Genomic DNA, 26,984 nt, shown 5'->3' on the forward strand with positions numbered 1-26,984 from the left:
ATGTTAATTTTCGCTAGGACCGCTTTTTCGTCTTCGTATGTCCATTTGAGAATTCCTGTTGTATCTCCACTTCCATAGTACCATCCAAAGGCCTGTGCTGTGATCTCTTTGATCTCGATTCTTATTGTTGTATCGCGCTCTTTTTAGTCCGTGTTTCCAAATCCCTTGTTTCCCCTTGTGGTTTCTTCCAGTTGATCTACTTCGTGCAGATCCTCTTTGTTGATTTTTTCGATGATCAACTGTGCGATTTGATCGCCTTTTTGGACTTCGTAGTCCTCTTGAGCCAGGTTGGCTAAGACCACTTTGATTTCACCTGTATAGTCGATGTCGATCACCCCTGCCATGGTCATGAGTCGATGTTTGACTGCTAGACCACTGCGGGGTGCTATTCATCCATATGTGCTTTCTGGTAGTCCGATGGCTATTCCTGTTGCTATCATTACCTTCCCATTAGCAGGTATCTTGATTCCTTCGTTGGCATACAGGTCGTGTTCTGCTGCCCCTTTGGAACCTTTGGTAGGCACTTTTGCCTCCTGGTCCAGTTTTTGTATCCGGACTCTCTTATCTTACCGCATCTCGGCGAACTTTGCATGCAAAGTTTCTTCTTCCGCCTCGCGTAATGGTGTCGAGTAGACCATAGGCAAACTGTTGAAACATCGTGTCGCACATAGTTCGCTTGTAAAGGTCATCTTGTTCTCGTTCCAATTGATTGACAGATTATGTTTTTGCAACCATGACATTCTCAAGACTATTTCATGGTTCTTGAGATCTGCTACCTGAAAGGTTACCATTTTCCTATGGCTGTCCATGTCCATAGGTACTATCGCCGTATGGGTTATAGGGTCCATTGCGCTTGGCTTTCCATCCGCTAGGTAGACTTGTCTCGCTTTCTTTGCTTCTTTGATGTGGAAGCTGTATTTGTCGCAGATTTCCTTGTCAATGAAGTCTTCGGTGGCCCCAGAGTCGAGCATTGCATATATTGTTTCTTCGTTTTATTCCTTGTATATCTTCGTCTTGATTATCACATGATCTCCGTCTTCTTCTCCTCTTTGCGTGTGTAGTGCTGTATAATAGTTTGCTAACTTGATGGGTTTTCCAGGTCCATATCTTGGGTCTTCCAGACCACCATTTACTTGGGACCCTCATCGGTTTCCGCTGGTGAATCTTTTGTGATCATTTCGCGAATGTTGCTCCTCTTTTGATTCTGGAAGCGATTATTTCCAGCAGTTTTGGTGCCTTAGTATCCACTGCTGGGTCGGCTTCTGCATTTCTTGTATCCGATGCCCTGCTTTTCTACACCTTAAGTAGAGTTTCCCGTTCATTCTTCTGGCATATTCTTCCTTAGACAGGTTCAGCGCAGGTCCTGCCCTTGATTTGTCCAACTCCATTGGCTCGCCTGGTGGTAATGCTCAACTTTCTCCTCGAAGTGCTTGCGGTTTAAAGGTTCCGTCCACATTCCTGGATGATTGTACCATCCTGTGTGCTATAGTGTTTTCTGAGTTGTTTCGAACCATGTTTAGCTTACTTTCCTTATTGATGGCCTACCTTGCAAATTGTTCTGCCATGGTGTAACGCAAGTCAGAAATTCCCCATGCCTCTCGGAGTCTCTCACTGCAGTTTCTTAGGAGGATGATGTAGAGGATAGCATCATCAAACTCGGCCTCGTATTCCAATAGTTGGCATTGGTTCCAGTATGCCGAAAAGGTTTGTTTTCCCTGTTGGAGTTTTTCCAGCTTTCGTCTTTCAGTCTCTTTAGCATTGGGATCCCTGAATTGTTCGAAGAGTGTCGCTTTGAACTCCTCGTTCGTGACCCATTCCCTCTGTTTCCTTCCATCTTGGAAGGGCATGATCTATTGTCCCACGAGTCCTCTTAGTTGGGATTCCACATATGGAATCTTGATCTCATCGTGGTATTCTCCATAGCCTTTAACGGCAAAATATCCCTCGCACTGTGCCAGGAATACTCGTCGCTTGTCTTCAGCTCCTTCGTATGTGTCAGGTTTCTTTGCTTTTAGTCGTTGGATGTTTTCTTGTCCTGTATTTTATGTTGCTGCTAGAAATGCTTGAAACTGATTCTCGGTCATTCCAAATATGCTAGTGCCTAGTGCAGGAGCAGCAGGAGCCAGTGGCCCAGGTACTGCTGATCCTGACATTCTCTCTGGTTGTGGAGTTCTTGCGGGAGAGCTATCGACTGGTGATCCTTTCTCTGGGGTTACTAGGCTTGCTGCTCTTGAGGGCTCTGCTGAAACATGATCTAGGGTGTCACTGAATCCCGCTAAGTTGAGGTTTTGATCATCTATGTCGATATCTCCTTCCCTGTCTGGGTTGAAGGATGCCGTCTTGTATCGTTTAGCCTCGCACTAGGTAACGCTTTGTAATGTAACGATCCCTCCTTGGATGGTTAGTTCTTGGCGATGGGGAACGATACTTGTCTTCTCTTTCTTCTCCTTTCTTCATCTTACGATAGCTCTAGGCCTCTGCCTACATTACTGATAGTACAAGACCTCTGTCTTCTATGATAAATGCCTATCGTAAGCTTTCTCTAACTCTTCTTCGTAAAGAGCTTTCCTTGGCGTAACCATAACATTGTAAATAAAGATAAAGATCGTAAAGGTTTTTTTTATTCATTAAAGAAATAAGTAGGAAAAGTACTTAGAATTCAATCTAATTTTATTTATACTAGTACCGCCGACACCGGCATACAACCAGTCTCTCCCTCGCCCCATAAAACAAACTATCTAAAATATACTACAGCAGACCATTCCACCTCGCAGCCACTCCCCCCAAACATAAATCCAAAAATCACTACCTAAATGGGCTCACGGGCGCTCGCAGCAACTAGTGCTGCCCCGGATTAACGCGTCTTCCCACCTCGCTTCCCAGCCACCATCTCATACCCTCACCCCTATCCGTTTCCAACACAATCTGTCCAACGTACTCTACAAAGGAAACATACAGTCTATCCCAACATCCCTCCGTCCTCTTATAATATAGTCCTAGGTCCATGTATCCCTCGGCCAGAACCATCCCACAAAATGAACAACGCTCCACTTTTAACAACCCTTTTGTCTAAGCCCACCGCAAAACCACCAACGTCCGAGTCGCGAGGTCCAGCTCGTCCCATTGCTGGTGCCGAGCATGCCAAAACTGATCGTGACACGTTCGTAAACAGCAGGGCTTTTTCTCAAAGTGTTTGGCGAAGGTGACTTATTTCTGGGTGGCCATCGCTGAAATCGCAGTCCCACAGCAGGGACTGTCGCAGCATCGCTGGTCGGGCAAGAAAAACCATTTCTTCGGCATGGTTACCAATCCCGGTAGTACGCATCCACTGCCATCGTGTCTTTTCTCGCACCGGGTGCAGGTCATGGGATCCTCCACCATTGCCAACTGACCACCTCTTTCCACCATCAGTGTGCCATTGAAGGGGTTACCTGCCACTACCAACTCCCCATCCACCGTCTCAACATGTCGGGAAATCCCGAGGCCTAACCACCTATGACTCACCCACCAGGACTTCCACTGCAATATCGCCGAATCCTTATACAAGTCCTCATCAGCAGGGCATCCTATAGCATAGTGGGGGCACTTAGTCCAGTGGTGTCTGTCATCCTTTCCTTCACAACTGTCATGCCCAACCAAACTGGTGCCGCTGCGAATTCTTAGTAAAACATAGGAGTCCATACAGGTGAGACCTTGAAGATGTCGAGGTGCCCTAGGTTCGCAAGCATAATACCCGTGTCCCTCTCTGCCATGCCATGAACTCCACTCTTCCTTCCGCAACTCACGGGCCAGGGCTGCATGCCCGATCCCAAAGCTAACCCCTTCTCAACTTAGAGGGCGCAATGGATGACCCACGCAGGTCTTAGATTTTTGGTCTACCATCTCATTGCTGTTGATGCCCATGTGTCCTGGAACCCAGCTGATGTTGACATGGCTAAACTCATTAAGCAGTGGTGCCATAACTTCCCACAGCTCAGCCAAATCTCCTTCTGAAAGCATACTGTCTACCAGGGTGAGGGCAGGAACACAGTCCAGAAACACATGGACCGGGCGCCTCTTGGCCATCCCTCGGGCATATCGGTGTGCACAGACAACTGCAAACAGCTCGCATTCAACAATGCTCCACGACTGGGGAACTAAGCCCCCGTCGACACAGGTCAGGGCCCCTTTCTCAAATATCGCCCATGCCACACCAGCCCCTTCAGAGGTCTTGGACCCGTCCGTGTATATGACCACGTCCGAGGAATTGCACAAGTCTGGGTACAGCGAACGGTAGCATGCAGCCATTACCACCTTACCTTTTCCGATCATAATCGTGGGGCGGCAGGTGAGTTCTTTGTCTGAGCTCTGCTGGTGTGCCACCATCCCTTCCTGCTTCCAATCGTGCCATATCTTACCGAACCACGGGTGTCGATCACAGTTCCAGTAGTTAATAAATCGGCTGTAGCACCTCCGCTGTAGATATCTTCCTTGGATGGTAATAGGCAGTGTTCCGAACTCAGCCAGCAGTATATTGTTTGCCAGCTTCATAGGGGTCCGAAAGACCGATCGATGGCAGTCGTTGATGTGGACCTGAATTTGTTTCACAGACGACCCATGGTCGGTTACAAATTCAAGCCCGTAATACACGGTCGGAAGGTAGGCTGCCTGCACCAATCGGTAAGTCTCCCATGCCCCAAGCCCTCCAACACTCCCAAATCTCCTCTCCAACGCCAAAATCCTGCTCCTAACACCCAACCCCCTTTCCAACCAATACTTTACATGAGAGGAAAAATTAAGAAATACATTAAACCTATAACCAAGAACCCGCAAATCCTCAGAAGGTGAAACTACTTCTCCTAACAACTTCATTCCTCCCCACGCCCTATCCCCGAACCCGATCTACTGGCTCTTGAGGGCACTAAACCCCATTCCCCTAGCCCTTGCTATGTGATCGCAGTCTACAAAAATTTCTCCCGCATGGTACCGGGCAGCATTGCAAGAATCTGCAGCCACCATGATGACTCCATCATCGACGTATGAGATCACCAATTGTTGGACCCCGGGAGAGTAACGCATTCGCGGCGTGAATATATCTACTACGTAGGCCCCGAAGAGAAACGGAGAGAGAGGTGAGCCCTGAGGCACCCCTTTGCTGACATAGTAGGTCTTAGAGATACATCCATTGAATCAGAAGCGAATTGACCGACAGGAAGTCCACCTTCACACCCACTGACACAGGTTCGACGGACACCCCCGGGCAACCAGGAAGTCTGACAGGAGGTCAATGTCAATGTTATCAAATCCTCCTTCAACATCCATGGACAATATCAGCCGTTTATAGCCCTCAATATGTCGTAGGAACTCAAAGACTACCACAATGGCGTCGTGAACTCTCCTCTTCCGGCGAGAACCAAACTGTGTCTCCCCCAGATCAAGACACATGGCCAGCCTCAGTAGGACCACATGTTCTGCAACCTTTGCAGGTGTTGGGAGGAGGTGTATCATTCTCCACGATTTGACGACATCATATTTGGGTTTATCAAGCTTTAGTAGGAGCACTACTTCTGCCCGATGCCAATCCTGAATATTGTGACTTTACCCATAGTCGACCAAACGTCTCAGAGTTGTTGTATCCCTTCGCTTCCAGAATCGTATGAAAGGATACCCAATATCATCCTCACCTGGACCCGTGTTCGTAGGGGACCTAGCAAGGGCGATTTCTATTTCCTGAGAACTGTCCATGTCAATCATGGAGTCCTTCCAAGGGGCAGGATCGCCAGGGGATAGCTGCTGTGCAACCAGGTCGCTGATGTCAGAATGTGTCGTGGCATAGGACCCATCTGGTCTGGCCATGGAGGGAAGCATTCGCTTGGCCTCTAATTTTCATGCTAGCAGAAAAGTGTCCGGGTCCTGGCTCTCAGCTATCTTGGTCCTGATGTGTTCAAACCTGGCCCTCAACAGGCAAGCCCGGTACACACTTCTGACTAGTTTGCAGTCCTCTGTCCGCTCCGCCTTGCGCTTGAAGTATCGTCGTAGCCGAGCCACATCTAATCTCATCGTTTCCAACTCCGGTGTCCACCACTCGCACCAACCTCTACCAATGGAGGCCCGCGGGAGCGCGTCTACCACACTTCTCACCCCTTCCCATAACTTCTCGTCTCCCACCTCTTTAAGGGCATCTAGCTGCTTTCCAACTTTTTCCCAGACTGCTTTCTTCCAAGCCGGGCTCCGACGCATAATGTTGTCAGGAAGGTCCGCTTTCAGCTTAAGGGCTTGAGGACTATGCTCACAGCCAGTAGCGTCCATGTATCGATGTCGGACGTACGGTGCCCGGTGCAGGCAAAGGTCGATTCTAGAAATATCTCGAAAGGTTGGCACTGTCGGTGGTACCATATTCATATCCCGAGCCGGGGCCGTGAACCATTGTTTCAGCCACTGTCCTCCTGTATTGTTATGGTCCGCATTGGGGTCCCAGTCTTGGTGTCTAGCGTTGAAATCTCCAAACGCAATGTCAGGTTCTCCTAGCTCATCCAACCATCGGATAAACTGGTCCTTGGTATAGCCAGGTCGAAAGTAAACTCCAGCGAGTACCTTCTTTGTCCCTTTCTCCCAATACCCAATCTGAGCACTGCCTTCCCCGTGTCCTACCACCTCAAACAGCCCACAAATGTGGGACCGAATAAATACCTCAACGCCTGACCTTTTAACAAAGGAAAACAAATCTCATCCATCAACATCTACTGGTACATATTGTCCCTCTCGATCAACAAGAGGTTCAATAATAAAAAACAAATCAACAAAGGAAAACAAATCAAATGCCAGCACCCGATTCCGACTATTCCTCCCCACGTTTAATGCCATTGTCGTAATAAGCATTAAAAGGGGGCTTCGACTGATCCACTTGGGCCACAAGGGCCAGAGGCATAGGCGGAGCCAGTATCCGGATCCCGGGTAACCCAACTCATTTCCTCATCCCGGGGCTTGGTGGCGGTACCAGCCTTAGTCTCTAAAATCCCACGTGCCGGGGAGGGGGAAGGCCGTTCCGGTTCCTTACCTTTAGCCTTTTCCGACTTACGATGGGGGGGTCTCCTCTTCCTCGTCGCTGCTGATCTCAACCAGCCTGGGTGTCGGGGGCCTTCCAAGGCTGCAGCTTCTTCTCTCCTATTTCTTTCTGCCCTCTTGCCCTGTTGTTCCAGTTTTTGATGGGTTCCTTCATGGGTCTTGTCGGTGTGGCCGTTCCTTGTCCAGTAGGCGAGGAAGGTGGAGTCGGGGATGACGATTTGATACCTGAGCATCGCTCATATCCTGTGAAGTGGTCCATCCGGTCACATAACCAACACTGTCTCCTGGTATGTCCACAGGCCTGCCCCACCCCTCCGGGACAAGCTAGCTTGCTACACATGTGTTCCTGAGAGAGGTGCTCTCCGAAACAGAATCGGCACCGAGGGGGACGGCCGCATGTTGCCTCGAAGTGGCCAGTTTCCAGGTACCTACCACATACCGTAAGGGGGCGATGCTCTTCAAAAACTCTGACATTGCGGGCTCCTCCACGCAACCAAATCTTTCCCTCTGCCAATCTTTCCTTGATGGCCTCATTATTCTCTACCACGAAGCGGATGCTACAGCTTGTAGCATTGGCCTGCCTCATGGCATGTATGGATCCCATGATATCAGGTCGGGAAACAGTGACTACACCAGTATTGGATTGCTTCAGGTCAGTGCGAAAGCCATCAAAAGCCGCGCTTCCAGTCCATCCTTCCACCCTCTAAATCGATCCCTGTCCTGTGTCAGCAAGTGGAACACCGGAAACAAAAACCGTCACCTTTTCCAGATTCCTCTGGAATTCGAATTCCGGGAGTGACAATTCCCTAAGCCGATCGAGCCTGGCCTTGTCCAACCTGTTGCCTAGCTCTGTCATGGAGTGTGCCGCCAAAGTCAGGAAGATGCATCCAATTTCCGGCCGGACATGCCCTGCGCGAATATAAGGAGTGTTTCCCCAAATCTTTTCCTGGTTGGAAAAGGTCCCATTGATTCGATTTCGGATTGCCTCAATATCTACACCTTCTGGCAGGGCAACCTTCTTTCGAGTGGCGAAGCGCATGGTAATGTGCGTCCCTCTAGCATTCGGCGTTGGCGATGAGCGCGGTGGTGGTAGTACCGAGTTCAGTGGATCTGGGGGTCCCATTGGTACCCGTCAGTATTCCTGTTGTGTCTGAGCCATGCCTACCTTGACGTTGGCCAGGGCTGCTAGCCCGGATTGAGCCGCCGTAGTGACTGGTGCCACAACCTTCGGAGCCGATTCCTGTTTATCAGCCTTCCCCTGAGTCTTGGCCGAGGTCGCCGCCTCTTTTTCTTCACTAGATCCTCTGGCAGCCTTTCTTCTCCTTCTAGCAGCACCACTCAGGCGTCTGCCCCGTTTCCTTCATTCTTTCTTCTCATCTTCTTCCCCCTCCTCCTCCTCTTTCCAGTGAACAGACTTGCCTTTGCCTCCACGGGCTACTCGCAAGACTACCCCCCCTTCACTGGAGGAGCTGCCGCTGCTGCTGGACTGGTGGGATGAGGCTGCTGATGCGGGCTGGGTAGCACGTACTCGTTCCTGTGGGCCAGCAGGGGGTTTGGACACGTATGCCATTTGTTTTACTACCTCTGTAAAAGAGGCCTTAGGAGTAGGAGCCTCCGTAGAGGCCTCCTTTCTCTCGGGGGTAGGGGATGGTATAGTCGGCTCTGAAGAGACAACGGAGGTGTTGCGAGGTACAGCAGGGGACCGGCGGCGGGGGGACAACTTTACCTGAAGGACTTCAATTTCCTCTCCTTGCCTGCTAACGATATCAGTCAGTGCCTTTACTGCCCATTCCAAGACATGGACTCGACTCCAGTAGTTTATCCCGTTCCTTGAACCTTCATCGTCAAAGGTGGGGCCACTGTTCATCCAAGTTCGTACGTCCTGTACCGTATCATCTTCTATCAACCCGGATTCCGACGAGAGCAGAGGTTGAGTATTGCCAGACTGGATGTCCTCTAGGCCTTCCAACATTGACCCGATTACACTACCTGAGCGGGGTCCAGGAGAGGGGGTCCTACCAGCATCCAGCATCTCACAGACACCTGCCATAATCGAGTCCGCCTGGGCCACTATAGTGTCGGCGTCCTCAGGTTGGGTTTCTGAGAGCTGGACTTCCAGTGGGTTTGAATCGCCACTGGGGGCTTCTGAGGGACCTTCTAGTTGGCCTTCGGAAGGTGACACCCATCGTCCAACAATAGGTGGAGGTGATGATTCCATGGCTAGTGAGGGAGCGTGTAAGCTGTCGCCCAAACCAGTTGCTTCTGAGTTGCGCCCATCGTCCAGTTCCATAGGGGTGTCCATGGCCAGCACCTCAGAGGTGGGCAGGACATCCTCAGTCATTAGCGGGGATGGAGAAGGAGGTTTGGCCTCGATTGTTGATGGGAGTACCACAGGCGGAGGGATGGCTAGGCACCCTTAGTGAACGCCTAGGGGTAGGCCGAGAAGAGCGGGGACAATCTGTTTTTTCCACCCCTCATCAACGTTGATAGCCCTCAAAAATTGAGGTCCAAGGTGAGGAACAGCAGATCACTTAGCGCGAGATGCCAACCGTGTCCAGCGGCGTGTTCCCAAGGCAGGAGGGTTGTAATCCTCGTCATCAGAGTCATCCAGCTTGAACTTCGGGATCTCGTAAAGAGCCCTTTCACCTGAAGACATTCCTGCCAGAAAGGAGGGAGTCGAGGAACCGGTCCCGGCATTGTGGGCCTGGCGGAGGAAGCTGGGCATCTTGCTTTGGACAGCCCTAGCGAGGGGAGGAGTAGCAGACCAAGAGCTGGCCTCAACAGTGGTTGCAGTCGAGTTGTTCTTGGCGGAGGGGATGGAAGATTCAGGGACCACAGCCTGAGAATCTTTGGAAGGGGAAGGTGCGGGGGCTGGAGAATATTCCGAACTATGGTCCGAATTGAACCAAACGAAGAATCCTGTGGTAGTGTCCTTGTTCAAGCCACATGTGGCTGAACAGCCTTTCCCGATCAGGAAACCTCTCACTAAAACCTCCACTTCTTTCATCGTGGCAACGGTCACGTCAGCGACCGTTTGCCGCACCAAATCATGAAACTGCGGGTTAACCGCATTCTGACACCCGTGGCAGTGGTGGAACTGTAAAAACTTAAAGTTTCCTCTGGGTGCAACATAAGACCGTGTAGTTGTAGAGATGAGGCCACGGTCGGCCTCAGTAGCGGGCGCGAGAGACAAGGCCATACGGGCTGTCTCAAGCTCGGAGGAGGGGTTGGAGTCGAACCGAACAGGAGACGACATCCTCGAAGGGGGGGAGAATCCATGGAGGAGGAGGCTGTCAAAGACGCCATCCTCGCCCAAACTCTACTCAGTGATTACCGGGACCAGGCCATGGATATCTCACACTGAGGTATGTTCTAAGCGAGAACAACTACTGCTAACCGACCGCCCAAAACAAAAAACACAAACAACAGCAGATGAAGTATTTATCGCGAGCGAAATAAGGTACAGTATTGGTTATGCTCACTTCCGACACGGAGTGCAAGAAGTAGGAAAAGTACTTAGAATTCAATCTAATTTTATTTATACTAGTACCGCCGACACCGGCATACGACCAGTCTCCCCCTCGCCCCATAAAACAAACTATCTAAAATACACTACCGCAGACCATTCCGCCTCGCAATCACTCCCCCCAAACATAAATCCAAAAATCACTACCTATATGGGCTCACGGGCGCTCGCAGCAACTAGTGCTGCCCCGGATTCACGCGTCTTCCCATCTCGCTTCCCAGCCACCTCCTCATACCCTCCCCCCTATCCACCTCCAACACAATCTGACCCACATACTCCACAAACGAAACATACAGTCTATCCCAACATCCCTCCGTCCTTTTATAATGTAGTCCCAAGTCCACGTACCCTTCGGCCAAAACCGTCCCACAAAATAAACAATGCTCCTCCTTTAGCAATCCTTTTGTCTTGGCCCACCGCAAAACTACCGACGTCCGAGTTGCGAGGTCCAGCTCGTCCCACCGCTGGTGTCGAGAATGCCAAAACCAGTCGTGACACGTTCGTAAGCAGCGGGGCTTTTTTTCAAAGTGTTCGGAGAAGGTGACCCGTTTCTGGGTGGGCGTCGCCGAAATCACAGCCCCACAGCAGGGACAGTCGCAGCGTCGTTGGTCGGGCAAGAAAAACCACTTCTTCGGCATGGTAATCAGTCCTGGCAGAACGCATCCGCTACCATCATGTTTTTTCTCGCAGCGGGTACAGGTCCTGGGATCCTCCACCGTCGCCAACCGACCACTTCTTTCCACCATTAGTGTGCCGTCAAAAGGGTTTCCTGCCACTACCAACTCCCCATCCACCATCTCAATATGGCGGGGAATCCCTAGGCCTAACCATCTGTGACTCACCCACCAGGATTTCCACCGCGATATTGCCGAGTCTTTATACAAGTCCTCATCAGCAGAGCGTCCCCAGACCAAGCCTCATACCAAAGGGTCCCATAGCATAGCTGGGGCACTTAGTCTAGTGGTGTCTGTCATCCTTTCCTTCATATCTGTCATGCCCAACCAAACCAGTCCCGCTGCGAATTCTCAGTAAAACATAGGAGTCCATACGGGTGAGGCCTCGAAGATGTCGAGGTGCCCTAGGTTCGCGAGCATAATACCCGTGTCCTTCCCTGTCGTGCCACGAACCCCACTCTGCTTTTCGCAATTCTCGGGCCAACGCCGCCTGCCCGATTCCAAAGCTAACCCCTTCCCAAAGCAGGGGGCGCAATGGACGACCTACATATGCCTTAGCCTTCTGGTCCACCGTCTCATTGCCATCAATGCCCATGTGCCCCGGAACCCAGCTGATGTTGACGTGGCTAAACTCATTAAGTAGTGGTGCCATGACTTCCCACAGCTCAGCCGAATAACCTTCCGAGAACATTCCATCTACCAGGGCGAGAGCAGGAACGCAGTCCAGAAACACATGGACCGGGCGCTTCTTGGCCATCCCTCGGGCATATCGAAGTGCACATACAACCGCAAACAGCTCGCACTCCACAATACTCCAAGACGGGGGAACCGAGCACCCGTCTACACAGGTTAGAGCCCCTTTCTCCAATACCGCCCATGCCACACCAGCCCCTTCAGAGGACTTTGACCCATCCATGTATATAACCACATCCGAGGATCTGCAAAGGCCCAAGTACTGCGAACGGTGTCGCGCAGCCATCACCGCTTTGCCTTTTCCGATCGTAATCGTGGGGCGGCGGGTGAGCTCCTTGTCTGAAGTCTGTCGGTGTGCCACCATTCCTTCCTGCTTCCAGTCATGCCGTATCTCACCGAACCACAGGTGTCGATCAGAGTACCGGTAGTTAATAAACCGGCTGTAGCATCTCCTCTGCAGATACCTTCCTTGGACGGCAACAGGTGGCGTGCCGAACTCAGCCAGCAGTATATTGTTTGCCAGCCTCATAGGGGTCCGGAAAACCGACCGAAGGCAGTCGTTGACGTGGACCTGAATCTGTTTCACATACGACCCATGGTCGGTTACAAATTCAAGCCCGTAGTATACGGTTGGAAGGTAGGCTGCCTGCACCAAACGGTAAGTCTCCCATGCCCCAAGCCCCCCAACACTTCCGAACCTTCTTCCTAAAGCCAAAATCCTCCTCCTGACACCCAACCCCCTTTCCAACCAGTACTTTACATGAGAAGGAAAGTTAAGAAATACATTAAACCTATACCCCAGAACCCGTAAATCCTCAGAAGACAAAACCATTTCTCCCAACAACTCCATACCTCCCCACGTCCTGTCCCCAAACCCGATCCACTGGGTCTTGAGGGCACTAAATCCCATCCCCCTAGCCCTTGCTATGCGATCGCAGTCTGCAAAAATTTCTCCCGCATGGTAACGGGCAGCGTTGCATGAATCTGCAGCCACCATGATGACCCCGTCATCAACGTATGAGATCACCAAATGTCGGAGCCCAGGGGAGTAGCGCATTCGCGGTGTGAATATATCCGCTACGTAGGCCCCGAAGAGAAATGGGGAGAGGGGCGAGCCCTGCAGCACCCCTTTGCTGACATAATAGGTCTTGGAGATGCATCCATTAAAACGGAAACGAATCGACCGACAGGAAGTCCACCTTCGTACCCAGTGGCACAGGTTTGACGGACACCCCCGGGCGACCAGGAAGTCTGACAGAAGGTCAACATCAATGTTATTGAATCCTCCTTCAATGTCCATGGACAAGATCAGCCGTTTATAGCCCTCATTGTGCCGTAGGAACTCAAAGACCACCGCCATGGCATCGTGAACCCCTCTCTTCCGGCAAGAACCAAACTGCGTCTCCCCCAGGTCAAGACACGTAGCTAATCTTAACAGGACTATGCGTTCCGCAACCTTCACAGGGGTCGGGAGGAGGTGTACCATTCTCCATGACTTGACGACATCGTACCTGGGCTTGTCAATCTTCGGTATGAGCACCACTTCTGCCCTATGCCAATCTAGAATATCGTGACGCAGCCCGTAGTCAACCAGACATCGCAAAGTTGTTGTATCCCTCTGCTTCCAGAATCGTATGAAAGGATACCAAATATCGTCCTCGCCTGGGCCCGTGTTCGTAGGGGACCTAGCAAGGGCGATCTCCATTTCCTGAGCACTATCCATGTCAATGATGGAGTTCTCCCAAGGGGCAGGACCGCCAGGGGATAGCTGTTGTGCAATCAGGTCGCTGATGTCGAAATGTGTAGTGGCGTGGGACCCATCTGGTCTGGCCATGGAGGGAAGCGTTCGCTTGGCCTCCAATTTTCGTGCTAGCTGAAAAATGTCTGGGTCCTGACTCTCAGCTATCTTGGTCCTGATGTGTTCGAACCTGGCCCTCAACAGGCAAGCCCGGTAAACACTCCTGACCAGTTTGTAGTCCTCCGTCCGCTCCGCCTTGCGTTTGGAGTACCGTCTTAGCCGAGCTACATCCAACCTCATCGTTTCCAACTCCGGTGTCCACCACTCGCACCGACCTCTGCCAATGGAGGCCCGCGGGAGTGCGTCCACCACACGCCTCACCCCTTCCCACAACCTCTCATCTTCCACCTCTTTAAGGGCATCCAGCTGCTTCCCAACCTTTTCCCAGACTGCTTTCTTCCAAGCCGGTCTTCGACGCATAATGTTGTTAGGAAGGTCCACTTTCAGCTTAAGGGCTTGAGCACTATGCTCACAGCCAGCGCTGTCCCTGTATCGATGTTGGACATATGGTGCCCGGTGCAGGCAAAGGTCGATTCGGGAAATATCTCGAAAGGTTGGCACTGTCGGAGGTACCATATTCATATCACGTGTCGGGGCCGTGAACCACTGTTTCAGCCACCGTCCGCCCGTATTGTTATGGTCCGCGTTGGGGTCCCAGTCTTGATGTCTTGCATTGAAGTCCCCGAACGCGATGTCAGGTTCCCCAAGCTCATCCAACCACCGTAAAAACTGGTCTTTGGTATAGCCCGGTCGGAAGTAAACTCCAGCGAGTACCTTCTTTGTCCCTTTCTCCCAATACCCAATCTGCGCACTGCCTTCCCCGTGCCTCACCACCTCAAACAGCCCACAAACGTGGGACCGTACAAATACCTCAACACCTGATCCTCTAACAAAGGAAAACAAATCCCATCCATCAACATCCACTGGTACATGTTGTCCCTCTCGATCAACAGGAGGTTCAATAATAAAAAACAAATCAACAAAAGAAAACAAATCAAACGCCAGCGCCCGATTCCGACTGCTCCTCCCCACGTTTAATGCCAATGTCGTAATAAGAATTAAAAGGGGGCCTCAACTGATCCACTCGGGCCACAAGGGCCAGAGGCATAGGTGGAGCCGGTATCTGGATCTCGGGCAACCCAACTCGTTTCCTCATCGCGCGGTTTGGTCGTGGTACCAGCCCTAGCTTTTAGAATCCCACGTACTGGGGAGGGGGAAGGCCGTTCCGGTTCCTTACCTTTAGCCTTTTCTGACTTACGGCGGGGCGTTTCTTCCTCCTCATCACTGCTGATTTCGACCAGCCTGTGTGTCGGGGACCTTCCGCGGCTGCGGCTTTTTCTTTTTCTATTTCTTTCTGTCCTCGTGCCCTGCTGTTCTGGTGTTTTGCCAGCTTCCCTGGCTGGCCCTGCCGGTGTAGTTGTTCCTTGTCCAACAGGCGAGGAGGGGGGAGTCGGGGATGACGATTTGATACCTGGGCATCGCTCATATCCTGTGAAGTGGTCCATCCGGTCGCACAGCCAGCACTGTCTCCTGGTATGTCCACAGGCCTGACCGACCCCTCCGGGACAGGCCAGCTTACTGCACATGTGTTCTCGAGAGAAGTGTTCTCCGAAGCAAAACCGGCATCGAGGGGGGCGGTCACATGTCGCTTCAAAGTGTCCAGTTTCCAGGCACCTACCACATACCTTAAGGGGGCGATGCTCTTCAAAAACTCTGATATTGCGGGCTCCTCCCCACAACCAAATTTTCCCTTCTGCCAGTCTTTCCTTGATGGCCTCATTATTCTCCACCATGAAGCGGATGCCGCAACTTGTGGCATTGGCCTGCCTCATGGCGTGTATGGATCCCATAATATCCGGCCGGGACACAGTGACTACACCAGTATTGGATTACTCCAAGTCAGTGCGAAGGCCATCGAAGGCCGCGCTTCCAGTCCATCCTTCAACCCTCCAAATCGATCCTCGTCCTGTGTCAGCAAGCGGAACACCAGAAACAAAGATCTTCACCTTTTCCAGATTCCTCTTGAATTCAAACTCCGGGAGTGACAATGCCCTAAGTAGATCGAGCCTGGCCTTGTCCAACCTGTTGCCTATCTCTGTTACGGAGTGTGCCACCAAGGTCAGGAAGATATATCCAATTTCCGGCCGGACATGTCCTGCGCGTATATAAGGAGCATTTCCGCGAATCTTTCCCTGATTGGAAAAGGTCACATTGATCCGATTTCGGATTGTCTCAATGTCGACGCCCTCTGGCAGGGCAACCTTCTTCCGGATGGCGAAGCGCATGGTGATGTGCCTTCCCCTAGCATTCGGGGTTGGCAACGAGCGCGGTGGTGGTGGTACCGAGTTCAGTGGGTCCGGGGGTCCTATTGGTACCCGTCGGTATTCCAGTCGTGCCTGAGCCGCACCTATCTTGACACTGGCCAGTGCTGCCGGCCCAGATTGAGCCGTTGTGGCAACAGGTGTCGTAACTTTGGGGCCTGATTCCTGTTTATCAGCCTTTCCCTGGGTCTTGGCTGGGGTCGCCACCTCCCTTTCATCACCAGATTCTCTGGCAGCCTTTCTTCTCCTTCTAGCAGCACCACTCAGGCGCCTGCCCCACTTCCTTCGTTCTTTCTTCTTATCTTCTTCCTCTTCCTCTTCCTCTTTCCAGTGAACAGTCTTGCCTTCTCCTCCCCTGGCTACTCGCAAGACTACCCCTCCTTCACTGGAGGAGCTGCCGCTGCTGCTGGACTAGTGGGATGAGGCCGCTGATGTGGGCCTGGCAGGACGAACCCGTTCCTGCGGGCCAGCAGGGGGTTTGGGCACGTATGCCATTCGTTTTACTACCTCTGTGAAAGAGGCTTTAGCAGCAGGAGCCTCCGTAGAGGCTTCCTTTCTCCCAGGGGTAGGGGATGGTGTAGTCGGCTCCGAAGAAACAACGGAGGTGCTGCGAGGTATAGCAGGGGGTGTGCGGCGGCGGGGGGACGACTTTACCTGAAGGACTTCAATTTCCTCTCCTTGCCTGCCCACAATGTCGGTTAGTGCTTTTACTGCTCGTTCCAAAACATGAACTCGACTCCAATAGTTTATCCCGTTCCTTGGACCATCGTCATCAAAGGTGGGGCCACTGTTCATCCAAGTCCGTACATCCTGTATTGTATCGTCCTCAATCGACCCAGACTCCGAGTAGAGGAGGGGTTGAGTATTACCAGACCGGATGTCCTCCAGACCTTCCAACATGGATCCGATTATACTCCCTGAGCGGGGTCCAGGCGAGGGGGTCTTACCAGCATCCAGCATCTCACAGACACCTGCCATGATCGAGTCCGCCTGGGCCACTACCATGTCGGCGTCCTCAAATTGGGTTTCTGGGAGCTGGACTTCCAATGGGGTTGAATCACCACTGGGGGTTTCCAAGGGGGCCTCCAGTTGGCTTCCTGGAGGTGACATCCATCGTCCAGTAACAGGCGGAGGTGACGACTCCATGGCTGATGAAGGGGCGTGTACGCTGTTGCCCAAACCGGTCGCTTCCGAGTTGCGTCCCTCATCCAGTTCCATAGGGGTGTCCCTGGCCAGTACCTCAGAGGTGGGTAGGATATCCTCAGTCATTAGAGGGGATGGAGAAGGGGGTGTGGCTTCAATTGTTGATGGGAGCATCACAGGTGGGGGGATGGCCAGACGCCCATGGTGAACACCCAGGGGTAGGCCGAGAAGAGCGGGGACAATCTGGTTTTTCCGTCCCTCATCAACATTGATAGCCCTTAAAAATTGAGGACCAAGGAGAGGAGCAGCAGATCGCTTAATGGGAGATGCCGACCATGTCCGGCGGCGCGTTCCAGAGGCAGGAGGGTTGTAATCCTCGTCATTAGGGTTGTCCATTTTGAACTTCGGGGTTTCGTAAAGAGCCCTTTCGCCTGAAGACATTCCTGCCAGAAAGGAGGGAGTCGAGGAGCCGGTCCTGGTATTGTGGGCCTGGCGGAAAAAGCTGGGCATCTTGCTTTGGACAGCCCTAGCGAGGGGAGGAGTAGCAGACCAAGAGCTGGCCTCAACCGTGGCAGCAGTCGAGTCGTCCTTGGTGGGGGGGATGGAGGATTCAGGGACTACAGCCTGAGAATCTTTTGGAGGGGAAGGTGCGGGGGCTGGAGAGTATTCCGAGCCATGGTCTGAATTGAACCGAACGAAGAGTCCTGTGGTAGTGTTCTTGTTCAAGCCACACGTGGCTGAGCAGCCTCTCCCGATCAGGAAACCTTTTACTAAAACCTCCACCTCTTTCATCGTGGCAACGGTCGCGTCAGCGACCGTTTGCCGAACCAAATCGTCAAACTGCGGGTTAACCGCATTCTGACACCCGTGGCAGTGGTGGAACTGTAAAAACTTAAAGTTTCCCCTGGGTGCAACATAAGACTGTGTAGTTGTAGGGACGAGGCCACGGTCGGCCTCAGTAGCAGGCGCAAGAGACAGGGCCGCACAGGCTGTCTCAAGCGAGGAGGAGGGGTTGGAGTCGAACCGGACGGGGGACGACATCCTCGAAGGGGGGGGAGAATCCGTGGAGGAGGAGGCTGTCGAAGATGCCATCCTCACCCAAACTATACTCAGTGATTACCGGGACCAGGCCACGGATATCTTACACTGAAGTATCTTCTAAGCGAGAACAACAACTTCTAACCGACCGCCCGAAACGAAAAACACAAACAGGTAACAGTAGATGAAGTATTTATCGCGAGCGAAATAAGGTAAAGTATTGGGTGTGCTCACTTCCAACACGGAGTGCAAGAAGTAGGAAAAGTACTTAGAACAAAGCGTGAAGAACCTATCCTCCTTGGCCGCATCGGCCTCCTTATATAGTATTCTTCCCGTCCGTAGTCATGTCACCCAAAGTGGTCACATGTGCAAAACCAAATCATAACAAACTAGTCATCTGACCAAAGTGGTCACCTGCTCAAAACCCATGACCTCATAACGAGGTCATGTGTAAAAACTCATAAACCAATCATAACGCAATAAACAAGTCATATGACTCGACTGAGTCATATGCATGAAACCCATGACCTCATAACGAGGTCATGTGTGAAACATAAATCATATGCGCAAGGCTTACCTGTAAGGCACACTCGTAAGGCATACTTGCCAGGTGCACATCCCATGATTCATATTTGAGCCATGTGTAAAAGTATCACAAATCCCACACATAACAAATCATATGACTCAACTGAGTCATATGTGTGAAACAATACCATACCTGTGACTCATAACCATGTGTTACATGAAAACCTTTTTCATGCCAAGCCATGTTCGTGACATAGTCGGAAATTGCCCGACAGACTGGATTTCCTCAATAAACTGTCAGTGATTAGTGGAGAATCAAGCAGCCACACCGTCAACACCACCACCCTTATCGCCCCCACTACCTCTCAGAACACAATATATGATGCCTGATCTTCCATCTCCAAAAGGACTGGGATGGGTGATGACTCTGCTGGCGCAAGTTGGGGCAGGAGGCAGGATTAAGTACTTCCGTGACCACAATTAAGCAAGCTTTGCAGAGGGAGGGTTACTCTTGCTGCAAGGCTTGTAAAAAGCCTTTTGTTAATCGAAAGAATCGGCAGAAGCGTAAAGCTTATGCTGATGAATATATGTATAAGCCAATTGAGTGGTGGCAACAGTATATGTTTTCTGATGAATGCACTTTTAATACGTCTCCAAGAGGAAGTATTTGGGTCACTCAACTTCCGATCGAGCGCTCCCGTGACCACTGCATGCAGCATAGTTTCCATAGTGGGTGTGCATCCATTATGGTCTGGGGTGCCCTCAGCTATGGTTGGAAGTCTCCTCTTGTCTTCCTCCAAGGTACAGGACCAAAGGGGGTAATAGCAAAAGATTATTCACAGCAGGTCCTCGAGCCCATTGTTGCTTCGGCTTTCATAAATCTCCTTGAGTATAATGCCTCCCCAGAGGCCCAGTATATTGAAGACCAAGCCCCAGTCCATGGAACTGGTGGGATGTTGGGGGAGACCAAAAGCATTCTAGGGATTCCACTACACGATCGGCCACCTTCATCGCCGGACCTCAATTCCATCGAGAATGTGTGGCGAATACTCACACAAAGGATCAAGGCATGGGAGACCTTTCCTTGAAATATTGATCACTTGAAAAAGGCTGTTCATGAAGAGTGGGATCATTTACAGCCATCTGCATGGAACCACTATATAGATAGTATGCCCGTACGGCTAGTGCAAGTCAAGGAACGGAAAGGGATGCAAACGGAGTTTTAATTCATTTTTTATATTCTTATTCATCTTCTCTACTCTACTTGTTTTTTTGAATTTTTCTACCACTTCTGTTATTGAGTTATTGTGGTTTCTTTAAAATGGTTGACCGTTCATGAGATGAGATTTGTTGTTGCTACCGGTGATTTTTGTCGCCAGCCTCGTACTCATCATCCGGTCTTGACAAATATCTGCGGGTGACGAACAGGTATTAGCAGGCATTTTTTGTTACTCTACTCGATTTTTTGCTGGCAGAATACCCCTGTTCATCACCCGCTGATATTCGTCAAGACCTGATGAAAGACTGTACTCGGACATTTGACTTTGAAATGTTATTGTATGGGCGCACTGATGTGCACAGCCAGTTGGCCATACAAAATCACCCTGCTCTCTCCCTGAATTATCCCTGAATTATCCCTGTTTTCCTCCTAAAATTTCGGGTACTTCTTGCCCGAGACGAGTACAGTGTCCCATCAACCCCCTCCTGCCTGATACAATTGGCAGTACCAACATTCCAGCCCTTCCACATCTCTGTCTGACACCGACCTCAACACCAGCGCCAGACGATATTCCTCATCAAACATCGCCCACCTCATCACCCTGGACCAAAAGCCATCCCTCAACCGGTGAAACCGCTTCAATGCCCCAGCTGCAGAGGGGTCGAGTTTGAACGGTGAATCAGGATTACAAGCCTACGAGACGAACTTTTTTCGAAAGCCCACTCAAATGCACATGATCCCCCTTGGAAATGCGGTTGAGTAGTAGGGTACACCACCATATCTTCGTAAAATAACCTTTAGGGTCTCTAATACAAGTATCTAAGTTAGGTGCTTTCGTTCAATAAAGTAGTGGTTTGAGCTCTTTTGTTAACCGAACACACCAATCAAAAATTTACTGGAACAACATAGAATGATGCCGGTGCATTGCTGATCGCAGTAGGACATACTTGATAATCTTTTTGTGCATGGACAGAGTTCATGGTTCTTGCACAGGCCACAGTCCACTCAGCGATCGCTCTCTCCAGAAACCAAAGTGATGGGCTGGGCATACTTGTATACACAGGTACCAGAGTTAGTCCATGAACACTTCCACTGACCGGCTGTAGACTCTATTCAGATCTCCTTTACTAATCAAATGTATGGTACAAACTCAGAAAGCAAATTACCATCAATCGCAGGCAGAGGAAACAGAATGATAGAGAAAAACACTAAAGTGTCGGTAAGTGAGGCAAACTCGAGTTTTACTGGCCAAATTACGTTTGTCTAACCATATGAACAGGCAATCTTAGCTAGAAGATTCTTGGTGGAAAAAGGTCACCCTTGTACTCTCCTGATGTTTGTGAACACAACTGCTATTACATACCATCAAAATTCAGCTTTTTTGCCCTGATCTTGGCATCATGCAATAGCAGTTGTGTTCACAAACGTCAGGATATTACGAGTACTCATAACTTAAGATTTTTTCTTTCGCTTGGACAATGAGTCAATTTTTGTATCAGCGATTGGTGTTGCATACAGGTAACCTAGGCCAAACCAGTGGAGCAATGTCAATTCTGAATCGGCAATTCGGCTGCAAGATTGGCTTTACACACCTAACCTAGGTCAAACCAGACCATATTTTGACTTTGATTCTTTGAATCACGTGACGGGACAAATGAAGAAGGCTGGAAAGAGGGTGCATGGCCAGTGCAAGTTTCTACTAGGGGCTGAAAAAGATTTGTTGAACTCTTGGCAGTATTTACTATGATTTAGCGCTAAGAGTTTTGACAGATCTCTTTCCAACCCCTAGAATACTAGGAGTATTCGAAGTTAGAAAAGAGGGAAAATTCTTAGTTTACTTTGCTGTTTCATGTGTTACAATCTGAGGTGATCGAAAGTTTCAAATTCCTTGGCTTTGAAGAGCTTCGGACAAACAAATATCTCTATTCGCCCAGGGTTGTTGTTGAAAGCCAATCCCTCGTCCCGGCATTTAATCCAATGAGGACGAATCAGAACCACCGCTGAGGAATTCGAAATCTTTTCGGAATGAATCGCGTTCCTTCTCCCCTCCAATTTGCGGTCTCTGGTACCCTTCGCCGGGGATATTCTTCCAATCCCCGTACGCACAACTGAAAGGGGGAGGGGCCTGGCAGATTCCCAGCATGCCATCCCCACTCACCACATTATCGTATGCCAGCAAAACAAGCTCTCGGAGCTTCATGGTTTGGTGGGGGGCGCAAGGACGGACCAGTGCCGGGTCTTCGTACGGACGCGTCTTTCTACTCTCGGGTCGTACGTGCAGTTGTCTCTCCCAGGCTAGGTCAATGCTTCACCGGCATCCATTAGCTACAGATCCGCAGACGCATCGATAGAGGGAACCCTTACTGTACATTCTTCGGGCCTTGCCTTCCAGCCCACCTAGACGCTGTGAGGACTTTTTTCCCCGGGGGAAAACAGGAATTGCTAATTGGCGATTTCCCTCGCCTGGAGGGAGGCGACTCACTTTGTAACCAAAGCTCAGGTCCCAAGATAATCAAACCCTTCTGTTTCCGCGACATCTCCGTCCCAAACCCTTTCGGTTCAAAATGCATGCTATATTCGAGCGGGTATAACTCAGCGCCCTTCCTCCCAGTACCCACCCCCCTCCCCTTTGAAGCTCTCCAACGCTTGTACTCCTCCGCGGTAAGGCAGTTGAAATCCGGAGGAAACCTCCGCAAGTCACTCGTAATCTGCTTGACGTTTGGATATTCCGGGTCCCTATCCGCATCCCATGGGCCGTCGTCAAAAGTGGCCAAGTATCTTTCCATCTCCTCAACGCTTTTGCTCACTATCGTTCGTATGGCGAGGAGCCTCTCTGGTCGAGTCCCATCATTTTCACACTCCTTTCCTCCGGCCGTAAAGTCCAGGAAAGTCGGTACCGCCATACGCCCGGGCCTAACTGCACTGGCGGGGGACGTTAATAGGTAGACCAGGCAGAGTGTAATGAGAATGGCGGATCCTCCGTTGGTAGTGATGTAATAGAGCCATCGAGGCGTCATATTCTCTCCAAGGCAGGTATTTGAAGAATCTCAGTATCGAAGCAATGTTCGTGCGTGGTGATGTTCAATTATCAGTCACAAGGTGTGCTCTTACAGTTACTTATGAGAAAGTTCCACCGACCACCGGTACGATTCTCAAGCCTACCCCAGGTGGTGAACTCCCTGGCAGGTATGATACTATATGATAAAAACAAACTCTAGGACCGGTTGCGGGTTGGGCTAAACTATGGCTATGTCCTTATTATACTTCCCTATTTCCGAGTGCGGGCGGTCCCTGGTGGGTTGACATGAGCACTTCCCGAACCCAGTGACTTTGGTCGGTATGATGGTGACAAACACTTACGCTTCGCCAACCTGGGCTACCGAACTCTGCGGGAAGTGACCACCCTCGGGGTTGTGCGGGCAATATATCACCCACCGGCCCCGCCACTTTTCCTCCATGGGAACATGGCGCAACTGGGCGGGTTGGGGGGAACAGGGATCGTTAAAAATTTACAGGTAATTTTTCTGCTACGAGTACAGTATGATATGATATATGATACCCCACTTTGACGAATTCGCTCTTCGTCCATGAAGTGCCACTGCTCTCTACCCGCCCTATTTTGTCATGCTCCTGGTGGGGAATGCGCTTGGTTTTCACCTATCCTTTTGCTGCTGGTCCTCACTAGCCCGGGGGTTTTGGAACGATGTGCAATGTACAAAGATATTAGTATAATGGGATCTAAACGCTGACTATACAGGTACTTGAGCCTGTTGACTCGAGAGCAAGACGTTTGGCAATAACTGAGCAGCGAGCACTGGGGGTAGATCTTATCTTTCTGCATTCTCTTCACACTCAAATTCGTGGGATCGATATTTCCACCAAAACTTCTGCTACCCGTCCTGTTGTTGTGACCAATCAATTCAGGCTGAACTGTCTTCCCGTTACGTGTATTGAGGCTCACAGGGACATTGGTCATAACACGGATATCGCTGCGCTAAAATACCCATTAAAGAACGCCAGAAGGTTGGAAGGCGTGACAGTAGTTATACGGCACTATGCAACTGTAAACCCATTCTTGTTCTTTTTTCCTTCACAGAAGGTTTGTAGTGTTCGACCCCACCATTTGGTATGGGCTGCGCATAACCTACCGGTAAAACACAACACCATGACCGGCAACTTGCCAATCACTTTCACGGTCAAAAAACACAGTAGATTATTAAAGCTCATACCAGCGCACGGAGAACCTCGAACCCACTGGCACCATACCGGTTCCTGTGTGTAGCCTACCGTACTTGTTACCGGTAACTACCGTCCCTTAAAGATCCCACTTGACTGGAAGGGAAGCCTACTGGTAGCTTACAAGCTCCTGCATGAGTCAGATACCCGCCAGTTATCGGGGTTTGTTTCAGATGAAGACCAACCAAGAAAATTCCTCTCCAAGTTTTTTCCTCAAGTTAACATCCCGCATCGGGTCGTGTATACTCGAGTACGAGTACAGTACAGTACAGTACTCTAGTCGTCGATAACTTTTCTTATCATGCAAGAAATCCAGCCAAATTCGTGCCCCTGCCCGATCTATTAACGACCTCAGATGCTTATATTATAAAAATTCACAAATCTCCTCCACTCTGGGCCATAAGTAAATCCGCCCAAATTCCCGGCCAGCGGCAGAATCCGGTATTCCTACATGCGAAAACAAACCTACTCCGACTTGCAGCTCCCATGAAGATCAAATCCTAGAACTCCCTTAGTTCGGAAGCTTATCAGCAATCATCACGATTTCGTGAGAGTTTTCCAGAGCAGAGTTCTATTCTCCTTAGCCGGGTCCATAGAGGAGGAAAGCGATCTGCTAAAGTTAGCTGGGAGGGGTAGGGTCCAGAAGATGATCAATAAGGGTGAAGGGAAAGAGCGCGACGGAGAGATGAGGAATAACCGAAACTATGCCTTGGAAGGTAAATAAGCGTCGCACTTCAGGCGGGTACGGTACGTAAGACCCACTCGAATTTTTTTCTTCCCTTGTTCCCCCACCCCGTGACGCCACCGAATACCCCCACCATCTCCTCACTTCAAAGACCCTATCGGCACCCTGACCATATTCACTTAGCAACCGGCATTCTCTTTCTCTCTCACTATTTCTCCCTCCTTCCCCAGAATCCTTTCCCCACGAAATACTGTTCACATCCGCTCAGCCAAAATGCCACCTGCTGAATCAAATTTGCCCAACGCCTCACCGATAGTGCCGGGAAATCAGCAATTGATAGAGAGTGATAAACTTTTCGCTTCTATCAAGCCGCGGAGTAGACTGCCAACTCAGCATGACATTTCTCCGCTGCAGCCGCAGAGATCCAGGAATTTCGGCGAGAACCGTCCATATCTTGCTGTCGATGTCATTACTCCCGAGGATTCGAGGCCTTCAACACCGCATAGCTTAAAGTCTATGGTCGATTTTGACGGTCTGTCTTGGCCAAGTATGCCCACCAGACTGTTGGATTGTGTGAGCTGTCAGGCCTGACCTATGATTTATGTAGGTTTGGGAACTAGGGAGAGACTGGAGGCCACCCCTGAGGAAGCTGCTGCCAGATTGAACAAGCTTTCTGGGGCGTAAGTATCTCTCGGCCCTGCTATTAGTGTGCGCTACAGCTAATGGTAGACCCTCATTCACAGAATTAAAACAATCTTGGAATGTATCGGTGAAGACCCCAACCGCGAAGGGCTACTGGACACCCCGATGAGACATGCAAAAGCCATGCTTTACTTCACCAAAGGGTATGAAGAAAACCTGAAAAGCATTGTCAACAATGCGGTTTTTCAGGAAGACCACGACGAACTTGGTAACTTCCGTTTTCCTCCTTTATGCCTATCATTGATGCTAACAGCCATCCAGTAATTGTGAGAGACATTGAGGTGTTTTCCATGTGCGAACATCATCTAGTCCCGTTTACAGGCAAAATGCACATTGGCTACATACCTAATAACAAGGTCCTTGGGCTTTCCAAATTCGCCCGCATCGCCGAGATGTTTGCTCGCCGTCTACAGCTCCAGGAGCGCTTAACGAAGCAAGTCGCCATGGCTATAGAGGAGATTTTGCAGCCACAGGGAGTGGCAGTTGTAATGGAGAGTGCCCACCTTTGTATGGTTATGAGGGGTGTGGAGAAGACCACGGCTACAACCACTACGAGTTCTATGCTGGGCATTTTCAGAAAGAGCACAAGGACCAGGGAAGAATTCATGCATTTGGTAAAGTATAACTCCTAACCACGCCAAAAACTACCCAGCTAACTATAAACAGGCATTGAGAAATAATCGGTAAATGTGCTCATAGCAGTGCTTCCACAAACACCTTTTTTTTTATCGTCTCCTTCTGTAAAGGATTGGCTATGTGAATGTAGATCTTTTGTTGTATACTTTTTTCTTGGCTGGCTTGATTTTCAACAAAGGCTTTCTATCGGAACGATATATATGGTACTCCACCGCCTTGGGGGATGGGAGCTTCTCTTTTTTTTCTGATGTAAGGCAATTTTTTGGATGGGCTTTATTTTGGCTTTTGGGCGTTTGTTATCCCGCTGTCTTCTCGCAGGAAATGTATTAAAGCCTAGATGTAATGAATCAATGTAAACCTTACGAGTACGGAACATGGTGAACGGGTGGAACGAAGTTAACTGAAGTGAAAGGTGGTGATCCACATGAAGATCTTGCGCAGATCACTGACAGTCGAGAACACAAGCACCTGACGGTATCGGCGAGACAGCTACTTTCTGAGCCACCGGTAAAGTGAATAACGTGGATTTCTCATCCGCCATGCGCCCAATCTCGGCAGACTATGGCATTTATCTTTGGCCAAAATCGTAAGTGTTTGACTGATGGAAGTTTTGGGTTAATCCACTTGAGCATAACTCGATCTGGTATACTTGTAGAGTACCGGTATTTGTAACCCCCGATACGAGTGAGAAGGCAAGGCACTTGAGACCCGAGCACACACCCCGTATGATACTTTTGGCCAAAT

At 50.4% G+C, this 26,984-nt stretch overlaps 2 protein-coding genes; one reads left to right on the plus strand and one right to left on the minus strand.

The window, feature by feature from the left end:
• Positions 1–21,877: 21,877 nt before the first annotated feature.
• GSTUM_00006339001 (uncharacterized protein) lies at positions 21,878–22,998 on the minus strand (the record flags this gene model as incomplete). XM_002838529.2 has 2 exons in its annotated part: positions 21,878–22,287; positions 22,346–22,998. 2 exons carry the CDS (start codon positions 22,996–22,998, stop codon positions 21,951–21,953), a joined length of 990 nt encoding a protein of 329 aa, XP_002838575.1. The 3' UTR covers positions 21,878–21,950.
• A 2,072-nt stretch (positions 22,999–25,070) lies between these two features.
• Positions 25,071–26,602, plus strand: GSTUM_00006340001 (uncharacterized protein). XM_002838530.2 has 5 exons: positions 25,071–25,449; positions 25,510–25,582; positions 25,646–25,812; positions 25,866–26,223; positions 26,271–26,602. The coding sequence occupies exons 1-5, from the start codon at positions 25,176–25,178 to the stop codon at positions 26,275–26,277; spliced, it is 879 nt and encodes a 292-aa protein (XP_002838576.1). The 5' UTR covers positions 25,071–25,175; the 3' UTR covers positions 26,278–26,602.
• The last annotated feature ends 382 nt before the right edge of the window (positions 26,603–26,984 follow it).

Source organism: Tuber melanosporum (assembly GCF_000151645.1).
Source record: "Tuber melanosporum whole genome shotgun sequence assembly, scaffold_26, strain Mel28".
NCBI lineage: Eukaryota > Fungi > Ascomycota > Pezizomycetes > Pezizales > Tuberaceae > Tuber > Tuber melanosporum.

Excerpts from the sequence above, each read along its gene's own strand:
- GSTUM_00006340001 (XM_002838530.2), top strand. The coding sequence starts at position 25,176 with ATGCCACCTGCTGAATCAAATTTGCCCAACGCCTCACCGATAGTGCCG. Across the intron at positions 25,583-25,645 it reads TTGAACAAGCTTTCTGGGGC|AATTAAAACAATCTTGGAAT; the intron begins GTAAGTATCTCT and ends CCTCATTCACAG. Across the intron at positions 25,813-25,865 it reads GGAAGACCACGACGAACTTG|TAATTGTGAGAGACATTGAG; the intron begins GTAACTTCCGTT and ends ACAGCCATCCAG.